General features: G+C 38.0%; 1 protein-coding gene across 9 annotated transcripts in view; it reads left to right on the forward strand.

Annotated features, from left to right (window-relative positions):
- Positions 1–11,232, forward strand: part of LOC124263350 (ralBP1-associated Eps domain-containing protein 1-like) — a 100,261-nt gene extending 89,029 nt beyond the window's left edge. For 7 of the 9 annotated variants that reach the window (XM_046697929.1, XM_046697935.1, XM_046697930.1 and 4 more), the window contains 6 exons: positions 741–799; positions 3,256–3,372; positions 6,122–6,152; positions 6,577–6,626; positions 7,257–7,339; positions 9,982–11,232. In XM_046697929.1, the coding sequence (XP_046553885.1) occupies positions 741–799; positions 3,256–3,372; positions 6,122–6,152; positions 6,577–6,626; positions 7,257–7,339; positions 9,982–10,153 (512 nt within the window). In that variant the 3' untranslated portion in view covers positions 10,154–11,232. Of the gene's footprint in view, positions 1–740; positions 800–3,255; positions 3,373–3,400; positions 3,482–6,121; positions 6,153–6,576; positions 6,627–7,256; positions 7,340–9,981 lie in introns of all 9 variants that reach the window. The other 2 variants (XM_046697931.1, XM_046697933.1) reach the window with 2 other exon arrangements.
- The last annotated feature ends 8,419 nt before the right edge of the window (positions 11,233–19,651 follow it).

The following is a 19,651-nucleotide window of genomic DNA, read 5'->3' on the forward strand; positions in this document are numbered from 1 at the left end:
TTGTTCCTCCTAAACTGGTGATACATACTTGTTCCTCCTAAACTTATGGTACAAAGTTGTTCCTCCTATACCTATGGTACATACTTGTTCCTCTTAAACTGATTGTACATAGTTGTTCCTCCTAAATGATGATACATAAGTGTTCCTCCTAAACTGATTTTACATAGTTGTTCCTCCAAAACTTCTGGTACATGTGTGTTCCTCCTAAACTGGTAATACATACTTGTTCCTCTTAAACTGATGGTACATAGTTGTTCCTTTTAAACTGATAGTACATAAGTGTTCCTCCTAAACTGATGATACATACTTGTTCCTCCTAAACTGATGATACATACTTGTTCCTCTTAAACTGATTGTACATAGTTGTTCCTCCTAAATGATGATACATAGTTGTTCCTCTTAAACGGATTTTACATAGTTGTTCCTCCGAAACTACTGGTACATATGTGTTCCTCCTAAACTGGTAATACATACTTGTTCCTACTAAACTGATGATACACAGTTGTTCCTCCTAAACTGATGGTACATAAGTGGTCCTCCTAAACTGATGATACATACTTGTTCCTACTAAACTAATGGTACATAGTTGTTCCTCCTAAACTAATGGTACATACTTGTTCCTCCTAAACTAATGATACATACTTGTTCCTCCAAATCTGATGGTATACAATTGTTCCTCCTAAACTGATGATACACGGTTATTCCTCCTAAACTAATGGTACATATATTTTTCTTTCCAGGAAATTACAGTGCTCTGCTGCCTCCCCCAGCTGTACCACCGAGAGTGTCGCCAAAAGACGTAAGTCCTCTGTATCATTCAGTAAGGGGAGATGACTCTCAGACTCCACAGTCATGATGTTAGCCAGTGCCCAGTCTCTGCTGACTGTGATGAAATGTATGCATGCCTATTTACGTCCTGTGACTGAAAGTGTGAATGTTTGTGAATTTGTGGATTGATGGCTGCTGTTGTAGGTGTTGTTGTCCTTTTGTCTGCTGTTTATTTCTAATGATAGCTGGCTTGTTGTTTAACGTATTGATCTCACATCTGTGTCTTGATCTTTCAATGACAACCTTACTCCTAGCCATATCCAAAGTGTACTTGCGATTACTCACTGGATATGATCGTATATCAGGAAACCTCTCCTGACGCCTGGTTAAACTAAATTATTGCATGACAAGTAATCATGTACAAAAACGTAATACTGTGTTACTTACCTACTGATTATCATATACAACTATTATCACACTATGTGTTTTACATACTTACTGATTACCATGCAAGACTCTACTACACACTGACTTACGGTCATATCAATAATGCATATTAATAATGCATTCTGATGAATTGTACATTATTTCAGCACAAATGTCCAAATTGACATTATCATACTGCACTCACTCATGCTTATAACATGGACAGATTATCAAGCTGAATAATTTATGATCATACCGCACAACAAACAGATTGGCACACTGCACAACATGTGAAGATCATCATACTGATAACATGGACAGATTATCATGCTGAATAACTTATGGAGATTATCATACTGCACAACATACAAATTATCATACTGCTCAACATATAGATTATCATACTGCACAACATGTGAAGATCATCATACTGATAACATGGACAGATTATCATGCTGAATAACTTATGGAGATTATCATACTGCACAACATACAAATTATCATACTGCACAACATACAAATTATCATACTGCACAACAAGTGAAGATCATCATACTTATAGCATGGACAGATTATCATGCTGAATAACTTATGGAGATTAACATACCACACAGCATAGAGATTATCATACTGCACAACATATAGATTATCATACTGCATAACATTCAAATTATCCAGCTGCACAACATACAGATTATCATACTGCACAACAAACAGATTATCATACTGTACAACATATAGATTATCATACTTATAGCATGGACAGATTATCATACTGAATAACTTATGGAGATTAACATACCACACAGCATAGAGATTATCATACTGCACAACATATAGATTATCATACTGCATAACATTCAAATTATCCAGCTGCACAACATACAGATTATCATACTGCACAACATATAGATTATCATTCTGCATAACATTCAAATTATCCAGCTGTACAACATACAGATTATCATACTGCACAACATATAGATTATCATTCTGCATAACATTCAAATTATCCAGCTGCACAACATACAGATTATCATACTGCACAACATACAGATTATCATTCTGCACAGCGATCAGATTATCATACTGCACAACATCAGAGGTACAGATAAGCTGCGTATCTGCGTAAATTACGCAAATATTTATGTGAAAACTCAATTCATATTACGTCTGTTGCGCACAAGTACGCTTGTATTTTTGTAAATACTCAATAAATTTGATTGTACATGCGTGCACAGAAAACTGTCAAATCTTAGCTTGCGTACCAGTGGATAGATAAAGCAACTGAGGTATATTTAGAGGTTCTATTTCGGCACATGAACACTCAACTAGCAGTCTTTCATATCGTTTCTCATATTACAGATCAAATATAAATAACAAACACTAACATTTAAACTTTATTATATTTTAACATTTAATGGAAAAAGGCAAAATACCCAATTGATTTTGAGTGAGGTGAGTACAATTTGTTTGGTTACTCAAAGGAAAATTAGGATACCCAATTGAGATGAAGACAAGCGGGTACATAACTCAATGACCCCAAAAGTTATCTGTAGCTCTGCAACATACAATCAAGTTATCACACTCCAAAATATACATAGCTGATGCTTCTGTCTGGACACCAGTAAATGAGCTGTTCAATGGTACAAAGTCCCTGTCAGAAGTTATGTAGAAATAAGATTAGTACCATGTTCCATCTATAAATACATTCCAAAGGATCCAGTATGACTTGGTGGAAACTAGGCCTCGTGCCCTTCAGCTGTGATTGATCATGTGGAGATGAGCTCCTATGTCTGGATACAGTCCCTGAAGTGTCCAGCCTCTTATTGAAGCCATCACCCATCTGTGACTGTGTTGAGTAAGGCCATGTCCGTGGTTGGCCTGGTTTGATGCTCATGCTGTCCACCACTGGTTCACCTGTGTCAGGCTGACTAATTATAGCAGCCAAAGAGATATATGTGACACTAAGGATGATGGCGTAAAACCAAGCTCTTCTCCGCGCTTCGTGGACAGACTGAAAAACTAACCATGTAACTGTACCCCAAACTGTAATTGCAGGCACCCGGCTGGAAAACCAATGAAGGTGCAGGTATTGCCGCCACGGAAGGGGGTGCAGATCGGGCAGTGTCGTTTAGTGAGCCCTTGTCGACGACAGAGAACACAGTCACTAATGAGGTGCTCATTCTAACCTTCTTTCTTGCAGTTGGTATCTGCTCCACAGCTACTAACAAAGTCCGTCCGGGAGAGGCACCGCAGATCTTTTTCTCTAGATTATAAAAAAGTGGTGAGATTTTTGGTGGTAATGGGCTGATTGTTTTGTTGCATAGAGTTTGGGAGAGGAATTACATCGGTGCATGAACTAGATTGTAGACCGCCACCCATCAGCTGTTGCCGAGAGGCTGTGTGTGTGTGTCATGTCCCAGGATGCCGCACTGCATGACGGTGACGTCCAGCTATACATCTGCAGTGTCTCTTGGATGTGTTTCTAGGCAGTTTTCATCTTGTTCAACTTAAATATCATCGCATGGATTTTCTGCAAATGTTCCGGTTTGAATTCAGCACCTGTTCATCAGTTAATCTGCAGAAGTGGGGCCGTTTTGGTTTTATGGTGGGATTGTCATCATTGGACCTTATTTGTTTTGCGGTGGGAATAATTCTGCGTCACCCATGTTCAACTTGAGCTGTTTCAATGGTTTTGTTTCCGTTTGTCCTATGCATACCACCCCTTTGTACTTCAAGGGTCAATTTGAGGGTCTGATTTGTTTATTTTTCACTTATCTATGTCATTCTTGCAGTCAATCACTTATTGCTAGTTAATTAGTTTAAATCATCCATTTATTCATTACAATTTTCTGAGGTGTTTTTGTATAATACATTTGGATAAAAATGAAATGCTGTTCGAACACTTTTTTTGGTATGTATGGTATTGCTGAAATCTAGGATGTGTTTTGTCTCTGTCCTGCCTCAACCACCATCTTGTAAATCAAGCTCTGCACTTTGTGGTTCAAGATCTGCACAATGGTATCTCTAGTGAAAGGTTTAGAAACATATTTTCTATCCCATGTATATTGTGTTACCCTTTCACAGTGGCACAATGATCCTCATAGATAGAACACCTGACCATTACCTGATATTAGGCCACAATAAATGACATCAGATTTTCAAATTTTGAAAAATATAAGGAAACTCTTTGTTTTTAATAAATCTGGTTAGGACATCTCTGCACATTAATTGAGTGTGATTGTCTTCAAGCCTTGTTGTTTCGACTATATAAGGTGTATTACATTATGCTTAGGAACAGATGATCTCACGTTCGTATTATTTTTGAACTGAAGTGAGTTTAAAATCTGATAATTTGTTATGGCCTGAGATATGTTTTATCTTTGTGGTATCTATGTATTAATAACATTAGTGTACTGATTCTTATTTTCTGCTTATATGAAACTACCTATTTCACACTGCTGGAATTTCACAAATATGATTATGTCATCTCACACCAACACATAAAAATGATTTTAATAACTTTATACTGTACAGAATCAAACATGAAAGATACAAGTCTCACTGCATGTTAATATATTGCTTTTTTAGATGAAAGATTGAGAAACTTTATGGCATGATGGAATGTGTGACAAGACAATGGCTGTTTTTATTGTACCTGTTATGTAATATGACAAAGCAGCTTAATTGACTGTATAATAAACTGTTGGGGTAGCCATGTGGTTGAAGTGGTAACTTGTTGCACCAAAGATCTGGGTTTGCTTCCCACCAGAACGCATCACTGTCCCCCACTAAATGTCAACAGGTAGAGTTTTGTGATGTATTTCAGGGCCTGCAGGATCCTTGAGATGTTTGAAGATAATCAGATTTGTGATGTATATCAGGCCTCAAAGGATGCTGGATAGCTAAATTTCAAATTACAGTGGAAGCCCTCTAAACCGGCAGCCCTCCAATCCGGCATGCTCTCAATTTCGGAACTAGAATTTGGTCCCAGCAGAAACTAGTTAATCTATGATCATTTACACGTCCTCTAATCCAGCGTCAGTATATTCTGTATTTGGGCATAACAAAGACCGCCCAATTGACTGTTTGTATAGTAATTGAAACTCTCTAAACCGGCATCCGGTATCTCGGCTCTCCTGTTGATTGGTTGATTGGCTGATTGGCTGAATGTGTATTGACAACACAGTGGATAACCATCGACATTAAGCTCATTGATGTTACCTGATAAAATGAGTATGGATAAGGATTAGGCCTAAGTAGGCAAGGTAAATTGATGAGTGACATGTGTCACTTGTATTATAAATAATCGTGTGAAAGATAAAAGTAAATTTGACAAAATTAACAAACTGACACATTATTGGTGTTTGACTGCCCGCAGTAAAAACATGCCCATTTCTGGCCCTAGTTTGAAAGAGAAAGTCATTGAGAATATCATGACTATCAACACGTTCAATTGTAGTTTACGGCACACGGAAGATCATTCTCAGATTGAAAAGGGAAAAGTTCTCTAAACTGACACGCCCTCTATACCGGCATTTTTTGCCAGTCCCAACAAATGCCGGTTTAGAGGGCTTCCACTGTAATCTGTTTTGTGATGTATTCCCACCTCTGAAGGATGCTGAAGGATAATGTTTGTGGATAATCAGTTTTGTGTCATTTCAGGTCTTAAAGGATCCTGGAGATGTTTGTGGATGATCAGTTTTGTGACATTTCAGGTCTTAAAGGATCCTGGAGATGTTTGAGGATAATCAGTTTTGTGTCATTTCAGGTCTTAAAGGATCCTGGAGATGTTTGAGGATAATCAGTTTTGTGTCATTTCAGGGTAAAGAGTCCTGAGATATGTCTCATCAGTTTTGTGTCATTTCAGGGTAATGAGTTTTGTGATATGTCTCAAGGTAATGAGTTTTGTGATGTGTTTCAGGTCCCGAAGGATACTGTGGATGGGAGTGGAGGTAACTTACTTTGATGAAAACTACTTTCAGACATAATTGTTATCAGGTTTAATACTTAGGGTTAAGAGCGTTGGGGTAACCTAGTGGTTCTTCACAGGTCACTCTGAAGGCCATTTGTGCCATAATACTGCTGGTATGACGCAAACAGCAGCAGAATATCGGAACTTCTTTACTCGTAAGTACAGGGATTGCAGGAAAGGAGAAAGGTTCGTAGCAACCTGTTCTTGTCGATTGAGGTTTCTAAATGAATGGGATGGTTAGGCTTAAGAACCTGCAACCCACAGGGATGCATCAATGCTCACTGTGTCAATCACTGGATTGTCTGGTTCAGACTGAATTAATTAAAGGTCACTGTCAAATTGCTGGCATATTGCTGATTGTGGAACTAAACCAGCAAACGCTCATTGTATCCATTCAATTGCAGATTTCTCCAGTACAGCTTCTTCCAGTCTGACAGTAGCAGCAGAAAATAAGGTATGACATGTAAAGATGCATAGCACCTCTGAAAGTATACAAGCTGCCATGTTTCTGTCACTCTGGTCATGCACAGTGGTTGCTTTGAGAAACCTCTTTGTCAAAGGTCCTAGTCAAAGTTACATGGGTAACTTGGGTTGTTACATGGGTGATCCTAGTGGTTAAAGCGTTCGCTCGACACGCCAAAGACACAGGTTTATATTTGCCGACCTTGTTTTCCATAGAAGAGATGTACTTAGTAACATGTTTCACAATTTGTATTGTAATAAAGGAATAAGTATCCCTATATAATGGATTTTCATCGTTCTCTCACTTTACACATGAACAGCTGTATGACATCTAACTTTATCTTAAATACAAGCCATCATCTGAGTTTTAACAATGTCTTTGTGATGCAACAAACCTTTTTAGTGTGTGAGTAGACACTGCTTTCCGAGAAAGTATGATGCCTGAAAACATAATCCAGTGATAGCATCTCAGTTTCCATACTAGTTTCAATGTGTTCATGTTTTCAAAGATTTCCTATTGAAATCTTATCTGCTCAGTGAAACATTAATTGTTTCATAAATCGATGCCATAGGATGATAAGAATGTGAAAATACTGAAGTCAATATTGTAATATATTCTCAGGTTGTATCGCCGTTGCCACGGGAACAGAGCGTGGCAGAGGAGGTGGAGTCAGGCAAGCCTCAGCATGCGGTCTTAGCATTACGGTAAACACACAACTTGCCATATACAAACATCTAGTCTCTGAAATGAACATATTTTACAATATACCAGTTCCTAAATGATATTGATAAGCTATAATGAAAAGGAGCCCAGAGACCACCTTCATTTTCAGATGCTATACAAATTTTCAGAACTGTAATTGCTTGGAATTTCACAACACAAGCAAAGATTCTTAATACCCAACACTGACATGCTATTGAAAGTGTGTGTGACAGGAACATTTATTCACCCAACCACCTCTCCCTATAGGTACATGCTGCCATTACCACCTCATCAATGTAATTGTTTATTGTTACCCCTAAATGCCAAGTTTTTAGAAATCACCCCTCTCCTTACCAGAGTAACAATGAAACCAGAGGCCCAGATAAGCTGCGTATCCGGGTAAAATATGCATAGAAAATTTCCAATTATGCATTGAAAAATAATTATTGCGTACCAATTGCGCATTTAAAATGTTAGATACGCAAAAAGTTTAAAACAAATGCGTACGGAATATATTTATAAAAATAGCTTGCGTAATGAAAAAGACATCGATTGGTATCAAGTTCTACTGTTAGTATAGGACTAGTGTTGTACTGTCAGTATAGTATGAGTGATTTTTTATGAAATCATTTCCATTATATTTAAGTTGGTTTTGATTAGGTATGACATAAAGCAGAACATACCTGCTTAGTAAACTTACTCAATGACATAATACTGTAATCGTAGTTATTTTCGCGTGGGATTAATTTTCGCGTTTTTAGCGCAAAAAGATTGTGCGCCAATAATCATACCAAGCGAAATATTCATGGTGAAGTCATGACAAATACTCAAGTAGGAACAACATGCAATTTGTTTATTCTCTCAGATAACAACATCAAAGCAATTATTCCCGGTCCATGTTTACAAATTACAAGATCAAACAATGTCAAGAAGTCCACAGATGTTCGCCTACCGGTAATTCCTCAACATAATGTACTTATTTCACAGCAATCACTTACATACTGCGTCTACTCACGTCTTTGAAATGAAGTGTAGTTGACAGTAAATGGATACGTATACATATTTTGTTTCGCCAAAAGTCATAATTAGTGTAGCTGGACGATCACATGTCAACAAACGACTTTCGTAGTGGAAATAGCGAGATCGCACGAAACCTCATCGGTGACAGGTTAAATTGTTCCATGCATAAAAACTATCCGGCTAAAAGCCATAACCTTAGTTATGATTTTTAATATTTTACATTTATAGAGCACAGCCTGCAATGAAAATGACACAAAACTAGAATATATTTCTCTTTAAAAAAGAATAGTTTGGGATACTATCTTTTAAGATCACTGCATCTCGGAATATTATCGGGGTACGTTTTAACTAAATCACTGGTAGGGGAACGTGTGCACTGCACAGCTGACTGCTATTTCCGGCGCTGTTTACTAGACAATTACACACAGTAATCTTAATACCTGCATATAAGGCAATGCCTAACAAAAACAAACTAGAACTGAATAGGTAAATAATCTTTTCTAGCGATGTTTAATTGCAAATTTGACGTCTTTGGTCTTCTTTTGCATGTTCGTTCACGCGAAGCAATGTCAGCCACAAATCACAATGTTGACACAAGTATAATCCCGCCTCTTTCTGATTGTTTTAGTAAACACGATTCAATTATGGCAGCTAGCTTTGATCATTTCATGACTATCGGTTGTGAAAACTTTGTGATGGATACCATCACTCAGGTGTTTGAAATGCGCGAAAAAACAACTGCGCGAACAGGCCTTTTGTGAATTTTCCGCGAAAATTGCACCCCACGAAAATATATACGATTACAGGACTTAGGTGAGTAAAATGACTGAAATACACACATATTTAAAAGCAGTGGGTAACGGAAAATGAAATACCCACTCAACATTCATAATACCCACTCCAAAAAAATACAGTGGGTACAGTACCCACATGAGCTGAATCTTATCTGGAGATCTGATGAAACAACTCAAGAAAATACAGAGATTTTGTGTCAGTATGTCTTCAATGTCATCAAAGGTCTTGGCTCAGTATGGGGTCTAAGGGAATGGTGGGGAGCCTCACCATGTACAATATTAAACACTGATAATTAGCTCTGCATATGAATTCAGTAGATTTGTACAGACTCTAAAACTCTGGTAATCTAGCCTTGCCACACATGCTTGCAGGAAGCTGTTTTGGGTATATTTATGTCAGGGTCTGTATAACTGACTAGAATTGCCACTGGTTTATACCAGAATATGTAGGCCCTACACTACATCCCATCTGTGTCAGTTATCCCTTTCACTCCATACTGCTTCATCCAATGATATTAAATGTTTCAACACAATAGTTTGTTTCAGGATTTGAGGATTATCCAAAGTATCATATTGCTATTCTGTTGTAACAAATACCTTTGACTCACTACAATAAGGGGTGGAGAGGTAGTCTAGTGGTTAAAGGGTTAGCTCTTTATGCCGAAAACCAGGGTTCGATTCCCCACATGGGTGCAATGTTTGAATCTTATTTCTGGTGTCCCCTGCTGTGATATTGCTGTAATATTGCTAAAAGGGGCGTAAAACAAACTCACTCACTCACTGTCAAGTGAATTCATTGTCTTAAAATAACACTGATTTGTGTGTTACAGGCAAGCAAGTCGAGACAAGCGTGAACTTCACATGGCAGTGCGTACCCACACAGAGCGGAATGCAATGCTCACCCGATTGAACTGTGAACTTAACCAGGAGTTACAAGAAGTGATGGAGCAGAGGATAGCTCTGGAGATTCAGCTGGAGCACCTGCGGCCCTTCTCTAGTTAGTCCCAGCTAGGGGAGACAATCTGTGATGGGATCCCAGGAATATGAGTTATCTCCCCTGTATTGTCCTCTTTCTAGATGTATATATTATTAACAACAACGCTGTCTTGTGGCTCCAAGTAATGATATTGCCTATATGCTGTGAGAACTCTATCAGTCATTTAGCCCTAGGTGGACTGATTTTAAGTAGTATTGTATTTTGAAATGATTATTTCACTACTGGATGTGGATATGTATGTGGGACATGTATCACCATTATCTGTCTTGTAAGATCCTGTGTAAATGAAGGGAGATAACTCATACAACTACCGGCTGACCCAAATGCAATTCAGTTTTGATATGGAAGTGTTTGAATCCTGAAGATTCTAGAACAATGTAGTGATCTGAGATGCAGCTAGAAGTACAAGGAGGTGGGAATAGCAGCTTTTAGCCTCTGTGTCCAAGTGTTGGAGAAAGTGCCGTTGCTGTTGCTGCTGAGAGCTGTGTGGTCGATGGACGCTTCTCGGTGTAACTGTGAATGATGGCTGGATGTTGAGGAGGTGTACAGTGATGAAATAGTGCATGCATGTAAATAGTGGCCTGTGTTTTAGCCCAGTGAAAACTGATCTGAAGTTTTAATGAACATATTTTACTGTGTGAAGGTCATTCCCTGATAATCATTATTAGCTCATAACTGTAGAAGTCTGTCGCTCAATGGTGGTCGTTCTTCTAATGATGGCTCATCTCCCAGGTTGGTGTAGACTTGCTGTAGCAATCTGTAGTCTTCTGTAGCAATCTGTAGTCTACCTGCTGCAGTAAGATATTTATTTCATGACTTGATGAATACTTAGCTTATTTGAATTGGAAATTCATTATTTATTCATCTTAACACTTTCTCAGCAACAAGATTTTTTTTGTTCAGAACTGTTTCAAAGATACTATGCTCTTATTTTTTGTTTGAATTTTGTTAGGATTGTTAGAATGTGAGCAATGGCTGTCATAAACTCTGTTGTCTCCTGATACACTGGAAAGAGAAGTTACTTTCTGCTTGAAATTATTTTGATTTCCAAGAGACTTCAAATAAATTCCATATGTGGTTCTCACCTCTTGCTGAGGAAATTTTCATCTTGGTATCCAGTATATGAACTTCCTTTTCACTGTCATACTTTCAGGAGAACTTTCACAGAGGTAATTCAATCCAATCTTCAACCTTATAGGATTCTGGTAGTTCAAATCTAAGATGGAGTGGTGGGGAAACCTAGTGGTTAAAGCATTCGCTCGTCACGCTGAAGACCCGGGTTCGATTCTCCACATGGGTACAATGTGTGAAGCCACTTTCTGGTGTCCCCCGCCGTGATATTGCTGGAATATTGCTAAAAGCGGCGTAAAACTAAACTCACTCACTCACACATTCTGAGTGAAAATATGTGTCCCATAACATAAGCTAGGATCTGTCCCATAACATAAGCTAGGATCTGTCCCATAACATAAGCTAGGATCTGCTGGACATACATTTGAATCCCAGATACCTGTGATAATGTCACATTAGGTTTGACTGTTCTAAGCAGCGTTGCTCATTTGGACATACAGCGAACAATGACAGTGTCTCCCTCCTGCTTCCACGTTTCACCCACACTTATATACCAGCTTAAAGAGTGGACTGTCCCATCACACTGGTGATGCTTTGTCTGACCAACATGGAGAAATGGTGTTGCAGGTGGATGTTTAGTACTGTGACAATCAGAAGGTTGGCTCACTGTTGGGTCATAGTGATGAATGGGAGTGGGGTGGGGCAGGGGCGAGGGGTGGGGTGGAGTGGAGCTCACCACCCTCTCACTGCATCAGTGCAATGTATTGAGCACTATTCTTTTAGTTGTTTTCTTGTACACAGATCTGAAGTACTCCCTTTATGTGGAGTACTGTATGGAGGTTGTCTTTACACATCTTGGCATGGTTCTACAGTGTAGTATGAATTTGAGTAGGGACTGGTTGCCTTGGTTACATGGTATGACTACCTTGACCTTGTATCTACAGTCTTAAAGAATAGGAAGAACAATATAACGTTTAGCAACATCATTCGCCTTAGATATCAGACTTTTCGAAATCTTGTTCATTCAATGTAACCTGCAAGAGAATTTCGAGGAAGACACCTTTAATATTCAAGGAAAGTCAAGACTTTACAGTATCCGGCTCAAATCAGATAAATGTCTTGTTACTTGGTAACTGCAGTCTTTACTTCTACAATGACCAGCTCAAGTCAGAAAAAAGGCAGGACAGCCCATTTCCAGTCATCGATCCTCCTTTAAATAGTGGAAGTTGATGCCTTTTTAGTGTTTCAATAGATGCCGCTAGCATCCTAACAACATATAATCAGGGTTTCGGTGCAATGGGGTGTTCGTTTCAGGAAACAGACAAACATATCCCCAATCATTGCATGGTAAAATAGACTTATTTAAAACTCCATCAATGCAAGGTGTAACATCTCTAATCTCATCTCTACCAATGACAAATTACATGATGTCATTCACACAAAAACTAGTTTTCATGCTGATAGTATGTGGAACTGAAGATCTAGAAATAGATTCATTATGCAAGAGTTCGTATTTTCATTATGTTCAGCGTAACATTTCCTTTCTCATATTTTCTATTCTTTGAGTTCACAGTAGCCATTAGCTCTTGTCTACTTTACTTTTTTTAAAACAATGAGATATTTTCTTAGCCATTCCACCATGATGAAAACAATACTCATATTGTCTTACTGTGTTTTTAGACTTCTATGTTTTCCACATTTTGTTTGTCTTTTCACAGTCGACCAATTTTGTTCTGGGCTTATTGCTAGGTGTACTGTTTTGTTTACAGGTTGTAATTTTTGTCCCATAAATGTCTTAGTTGATCAGGCAATGTCTACATCTTCCATTAACTCACACAGCTTGCCTGACTTCGCTGTGACAGTGCTAACACCATAAAAAACACGCTTGTTAATATATCTCAATATTTCATGAGGGTAAATGTCTTTTAAATGTGGTTGGCGATTGTTTCTGTTTTTTCTATTTTAATGCTGTACGAAATCATACCATATGTGTCTGTCTTCATGTTAGTCTATCCCTTATATAGCACAAACTTTGGACATTCTGTTTATTGCTATATTCCAAATCAGTTTTCCACTTTATTTGTGTGTGATAATTCATCACATATTTAAGTAATCTTTGTTGAGTTGAAGAAATATTTAAGAGCTACTTTCATTCTGTGGCACCTATTGCTAAGGCTGAGTTGGGGCAAGTTTGCATGTGCACTGTGTTTTATATGTCAATAGGAACATTTTAGTCTGGTTGCTTGTCTGTGATTTTATTCTTCAAAGCTTTATTTTCCTAATTATGGTTCCACCTTTTTATTTCTATTTTTAGTACTCATTGTGACGAGCTTTGGTTGAATGGTATTCTGTAGAGTAATAAGGATTGAAAATACCTAAGTGATAACATTGTAATCTCACAAAATGTTTACAACACTATAGGCTTGCTGTTATTGGAGCTTTTAGGAGTTTGATGATTCTTAATAATCTTAATTCCTTAAATTAAAATTTTGGTTGGGAATGTAGTGGGTTTGAAAGTAATCTTTTATGGTACTAGTACAAGTCTTTAAATAATGCTTCTAATTGTCATATTTTCCTCTGAAAATAAATAATATGTTCCATTGTATTTGTAAAGATAGCTTGTATGAGGGATGAGTTCATCTGCAATGAACAATGAAAGAAGTATCGATTGACAAAATAATGAAAATATTTCTCAAAATTAGTGAGTTTTTAACGGACATTAAACTTCTGAACTTCTACCCAAGAGATATGTGTTAGTTGTTGTGAACCAATTTGTACTTGTTTCACAAACATCATTATCACTATGCAATGATAAGATGAAAATTGAAAAATATATAGAATAATCTAACAATTGAGTTTGGGCTAATTTTGTTTGAAAAATCTCGGAACATGAAAATATGTTCAGAATAGCCTACTTTTAGAAATAAGGTGTTATCTAATTTATCTAAACAAAATAATTGTATGTCAGCATGTTTTGTTATTGTTGGGGATTTGTACAAATGTGGAACAGCATATTTCCAAAGTTAATGTTATAGTGTGTGTGAATGTGTACTCTTTATTTAATCGTAAATCTTGGCATTCTACCAGATGTGCAATCAGTGTATGTTCCAGTGTCAGTTCAGTGCTCGACTGTTGTGTGGAGATGATTCTTGTACATGGTTCTTGGGGGCTGGATAGGAGCCAGCGTTAAGTTACAATTGGCTTTGTTGATAACTGGGAATGGAGAACAATTGTGTGTCTGATAAACGCTTGTGTTGTTGTTATGAAAGGTCGGATATTGAATGAAGGGTTACAGATATGGCGGACACTTGTACATCTTAATGCTGAACATATCTGAAATCCTGCAGCTGTTTGTCTCTGGAATCCTACAGCTGTTTGTCTCTGGATTCCTTGTATCTAGATCCCTACAGCTGTATGTCTCCAGATTCCTTGTATCTAGATCCCTACAGCTGTTTGTCTCTGGAATCCTACAGCTGTTTGTCTCTGGATTCCTTGTATCTAGAGCCCTACAGCTGTTTCTGGATTCCTACAGCTGTTTGTCTCTGGATTCCTTGTATCTTGAGCCCTACAGCTGTATGTATCTGGATTCCTTGTATCTGGATTGCTACAGCTGTATGTATCTGGATTCCTGCAGCTGTTTGTCTCTGGATTCCTACAGTTGTTTGTATATGGAGTCCTACAGCTGTATGTACCTCAAGTCTTACAGCTGAACACATAAGTCTGATGGCTATTTTGGCTATTGGACTGTCCATGAACAAACTTATTGTCATATTCCTCTCAATTTTAGCACAACTTTATGTACTGATATTAATGACAATTGCCATCTGTTATTCCTAATGACTGCTCATTCGACAAGTTTTGGATCTAAATGTCATGGTCAGTCTGTTGAGATGGAGCGTATTTTAGCTAGTATTTATTAAGTTCATAATTTCGAATTTTAATATTTTTTAAAATGTGTCTGCAGAAGAGATATTTGATATTACAAACCATATACACTCCATTATTTCCTATAGTCAAGAGTTAATCGTCCATAATACTTCCTTTCTGATAGTTATTCACTTTGATACATGGATGCTAAATATACTCCTGAAATAAAGTTAAGGACAACCTGATTCTTTCAAAGCATGACAGATTAACTATAGTAAAATGAATTGGGTTGCTTTGTCTTTTTTTTAAGTAGTATATGAGACTATTTTTATGTCTTTATGTCAGTGTGTAACCATGGAAACAAGGAAATGTTGCACAGTGTATATGTCAATGAGGATAAATATTTGTATAAACTCCTTGTTGATGCTTCTGTCAGTGTATAATACTGTATTCCTAACACCTAGCTCTGTGTATATACTGTACAGTATAGTGTTGCCATGTTAGACGTAGCACCACCATGTACATATTCCCTCACCCCCTCATCCTGACCCCCCTCCCTTCCCTCAGTATTATTGCCCCTGTCAACATAATGCATCCAGCCTACAGGCCAACAATAAAGGTGATATGGTCATTTAATGCCAGACCCTGTTGTCTTTCTTTCACACCCATGAAGATCCGGGTTAGAATTGGTCTTCAGCAACCCATACTTGTTGTAAGAGGCGACTAACGGGATCAGGTGGTCCGGCTCGCTGACTTGGTTGACACATGTCATCGTATCCCAATTCGTAGATCGATGCTCATGCTGTTAATCACTAGATTGTCTGGTCCAGACCGCCGCAATATAGCTAGAATATTGCCGAGAACGGTGTAAAACTAAACTCACTCACTCACCAAACTGGTACACATCTGAGGCCTGTTCACTGGGGGTCTCCTCCCACGTCAAGTTGGCATGGTGAACTGAAATACCGGTCTCACACCGGTTTCTTCTACTTCAGTACAAACAAAACCAAGATTATCTTCATAGAGAATTATTCTTTATTACTGCACTGTACATGGTAACCCAAGCACAGCGTCCTGCATACAAGGCATATTGGCTCAAGGGGTTCTCATTACCTAATAAAATCTGGTATCTCCAAGGTAATGGTTCGAGCACCAATGGTGTCAATCTAAGGCATGTCAGTAAATAGCTAGTGGTTATATACAGGGAATCACAGAAAATCATCTCACAGCTAGCAATTTGTCGTTCTCTGTACAAGCCACATACACACAATATACACAATGTACTGTACAATTATCACAATATGTGAAGTGACCTCAACTGACCTCCAAGTTGAACTTAATCTGGTATTAACTGGGTGATGACTGCCTCGGAAGTGCACAGGTCGTCCATAATAGGTTGGGATGAATTTCTGATGCATAATTTACAAATGGGATTCAATTCAGTTTTCAGCAATGAACCTTAAATCCAACAATCTTAGGGTAATCTTAGCCCAATCATGACTCCCATGCTGTAACATAGACTTATGGCAAGTTTAGTGCTGAGATGGCTTTCTTGAACAGGGACTTGTAGATGGCGCTATAATTGGTGGAACTCACAAGTCTCTGCTGAAGAAAGTGGAATAGGACCAAGTTTCTTACAAGGAAATTGGTACTTGATAGGGATCACAGACCACAGGCAGGTCAACTATAAAATCAAATGACCTCTATTTCTGAGCAAAATGGTCCTATCAGATACCTGTCCCATCCTTGTCAGTTATCTAAACCACTTTTGGTCCTACCAGACACCTGCATATGAGTCTGTTATTCAAACTAAGATAATCATATTAAGTACAATTTCGGTTCAAACATAACAAGCTCACCACAAATCTAAATGTTCTTCATCTCAAGACATGTCGATGACATACCTCAGAGATACTGCTGATCATTCATTTCCACTGAAGACTGAATAACATGAACCAAAAAAATTCAATCCAACATAAATGGTGGTTTTCAACCCTAGCACTCCAAGACAGCCAGTATAGCACATAAAGGTTAACAAAGACACTCCAAGAAGTCAAATGTTACATAGGAAATGTACAGGTTGAGCCACAGCAGACCTAATGATAGTCCCCCATCACTAAGCATCCAATATGGTGGGAGTCTTCCTATGGTGCATCAGTGCTGAACTAAACCCTGGTAATGAACACTTTCTGCCGACACCTGTAGAACATGCCATATATAACTGTTTGAAACCATGGGGATTCTACTGTTCTTGAGGTCAGCTCCTACAGTATTTAAATCTATATAACTCCCCATCAATATAACAACATTGAAAATAAGGTTCTTGAACTTTGTGTTAATTTCGAACACTGTATAATTGTTACCTATTACGATGAGACTTACAACTGAACATGAGAATGAACATTGTCATCACACAACTAAAAGGTTTATTATGAACATACTTCCTGAACAAGTTAAAGGTTAAAACAATCAAAGTGTACTCACATCCTTGAAAATATACCATTATCTACATGATCAGTGCACCTCCCCAAACTATCCCCATACAAAATTCTAATGAATGCATTCCTCAGGAATTTAATCGTGCATCCATTTATCAGAATATCACAGCATTTTTAGTAAAGTCCCTCCTGCGCACATAATCGTAGATAAGTCAGTCTCGTAGATTAGCCGACACCCCGCTATGGGTTCCTAATGGCAGCCACAGGACAACTGGCAGTTACCCTCTCATGGATGTAACACGTAAATACAGGTTCAACTGATCAAGAGGGAAGTTAACCTTGTAGATATTCAGTGAAGAACAGTCTCTGTAAGGTCTGGTTCACAGTAATAATACAGCTTTAGAGAACATTTGGAGAATAAGCTACAGGAAATTAGGGACTCGAGTGAATTAAGTTCTTGAACCTTGCCAAAGAACTTTTGACATCATTTCATGATGACAATAAATGCAGTCTGAGGTGCAAAAAGGTTACTTTCCATATTCACATAAAACTGTCAGTGATGTCATTTACAATGGATTATGTCACATCAATTAGTTATGAAAACTTCATTTCGCCTTGTTACGCCAACAATAATGAAAACAATGGCACAATGAAAACAATCAGCTAGAAAAAGTTACAATGTTGAGTTAGAATTACTGCAAATGGTTTCACCCTTCCATAACCCTATGCATAGAATATATATGCCTTTAAATGCCCCTTTGGTTCTAACATCAATTAAAGTATAGAGATTGGTAGATTAGCTGCAGTAGTGAAGACTAAAACCAAAGACTACTCCTCAAATTCCCAGAATGCATTATTCACAAGATTGTGCAAGACATTATGGCCACCGTGGAGTCCTCTTACTCCGCATTCAGCAATATTCCAGCTATATGGTGGCGGTCTGTAAATAATCGAGTCTGGACCAGATAATACAGTGATCAACAGCATCAGCATCAATCTACGCTATTGGAATACGATGACAAGTGTCAAAGAAGTCAGCGAGCCTGACCACCTGATTCCGTTAGTCGTCTTTTACGACAAGCATGGTTTGCTGAGGATCATTTCTAACCCGGTTCGTCACGGGTACATCGTATGGAAGTAAAGCCAGACTGGTGTAATAAATGAAAAGGTAGAAACCATTAAGAAATCTGTTTCACTTCTACACTGTGAAATGAGTTTGGCATTATAAAGAGGTTTGGCATTCTAATGAGGTTTGATCCTGATGTTGTAGAGAAAGGTTTTGATCATGTCAGTCACTTGGTGAGGTAACTGCAAAAGCAAGGAATCTTTTTACATGGTGATATCGTATTAACAAGATGGACAGATTACACAGTGCATACACCTGGTGAAACATTTAACCCATAACAGCATGTGATGTGCTGCAAATATGACAACCTGTGACATGAGAGTCAGAATGACATAGGTGTTTGTTGATCATCATAAAACCACTGGAGTCCTATATTTATTTTCCAAACTTTCCCCAATTGTGTACATAACTAGGGGCACCGGGAAGATGAGGGCTTGGATTTGTATTAAGAAAAGTAATTTGTTCCAAAACAAACTATAAAACAATCATTTGTTTTCAGGTTTTACCCCAAAATATTTTGTTGCTCGAACATGCTTCTCATGAGGAAAAAATTGTAAATGTTATACTAGTGCCTGAAATAACTTTCTAACAAATATCCCAGTCTCATCACCAACAAATATTATATAGAGTCCTTTTTATATCAAGGAACCAAAACTGCTTCCAGACAGTGTTTCAATATTGTTTCTTTTGACATATCCCCACCATGTGTTCGCTTAGTTGCTGGGGCGGACTTAATGTGTTAGTTGAAGGCAATTCAGTATGTGACCAGCTTCACCTATGAGATCTAACCACAGTAAGGTGAGATCATCTTGTTAGCTACACATAGCGACAGAGCGCAGGACTCACCCACACATGGGACTTTACGGAAAACAATCATTCTGAACCAGTTGATGCGTTCCTTAATCTTGAAACTACCCCTAGTTTGTCATTTTTTGTATAGACATATTAAAAGATATTATGGCATGGAAATACAAATTCCTATGTTGATGTTGCTAAATTAT

Source organism: Haliotis rubra, unplaced genomic scaffold (assembly GCF_003918875.1).
Source record: "Haliotis rubra isolate DU_JTF1 unplaced genomic scaffold, ASM391887v1 Scf88, whole genome shotgun sequence".
In the NCBI taxonomy this organism is placed as follows: Eukaryota; Metazoa; Mollusca; class Gastropoda; order Lepetellida; family Haliotidae; genus Haliotis; species Haliotis rubra.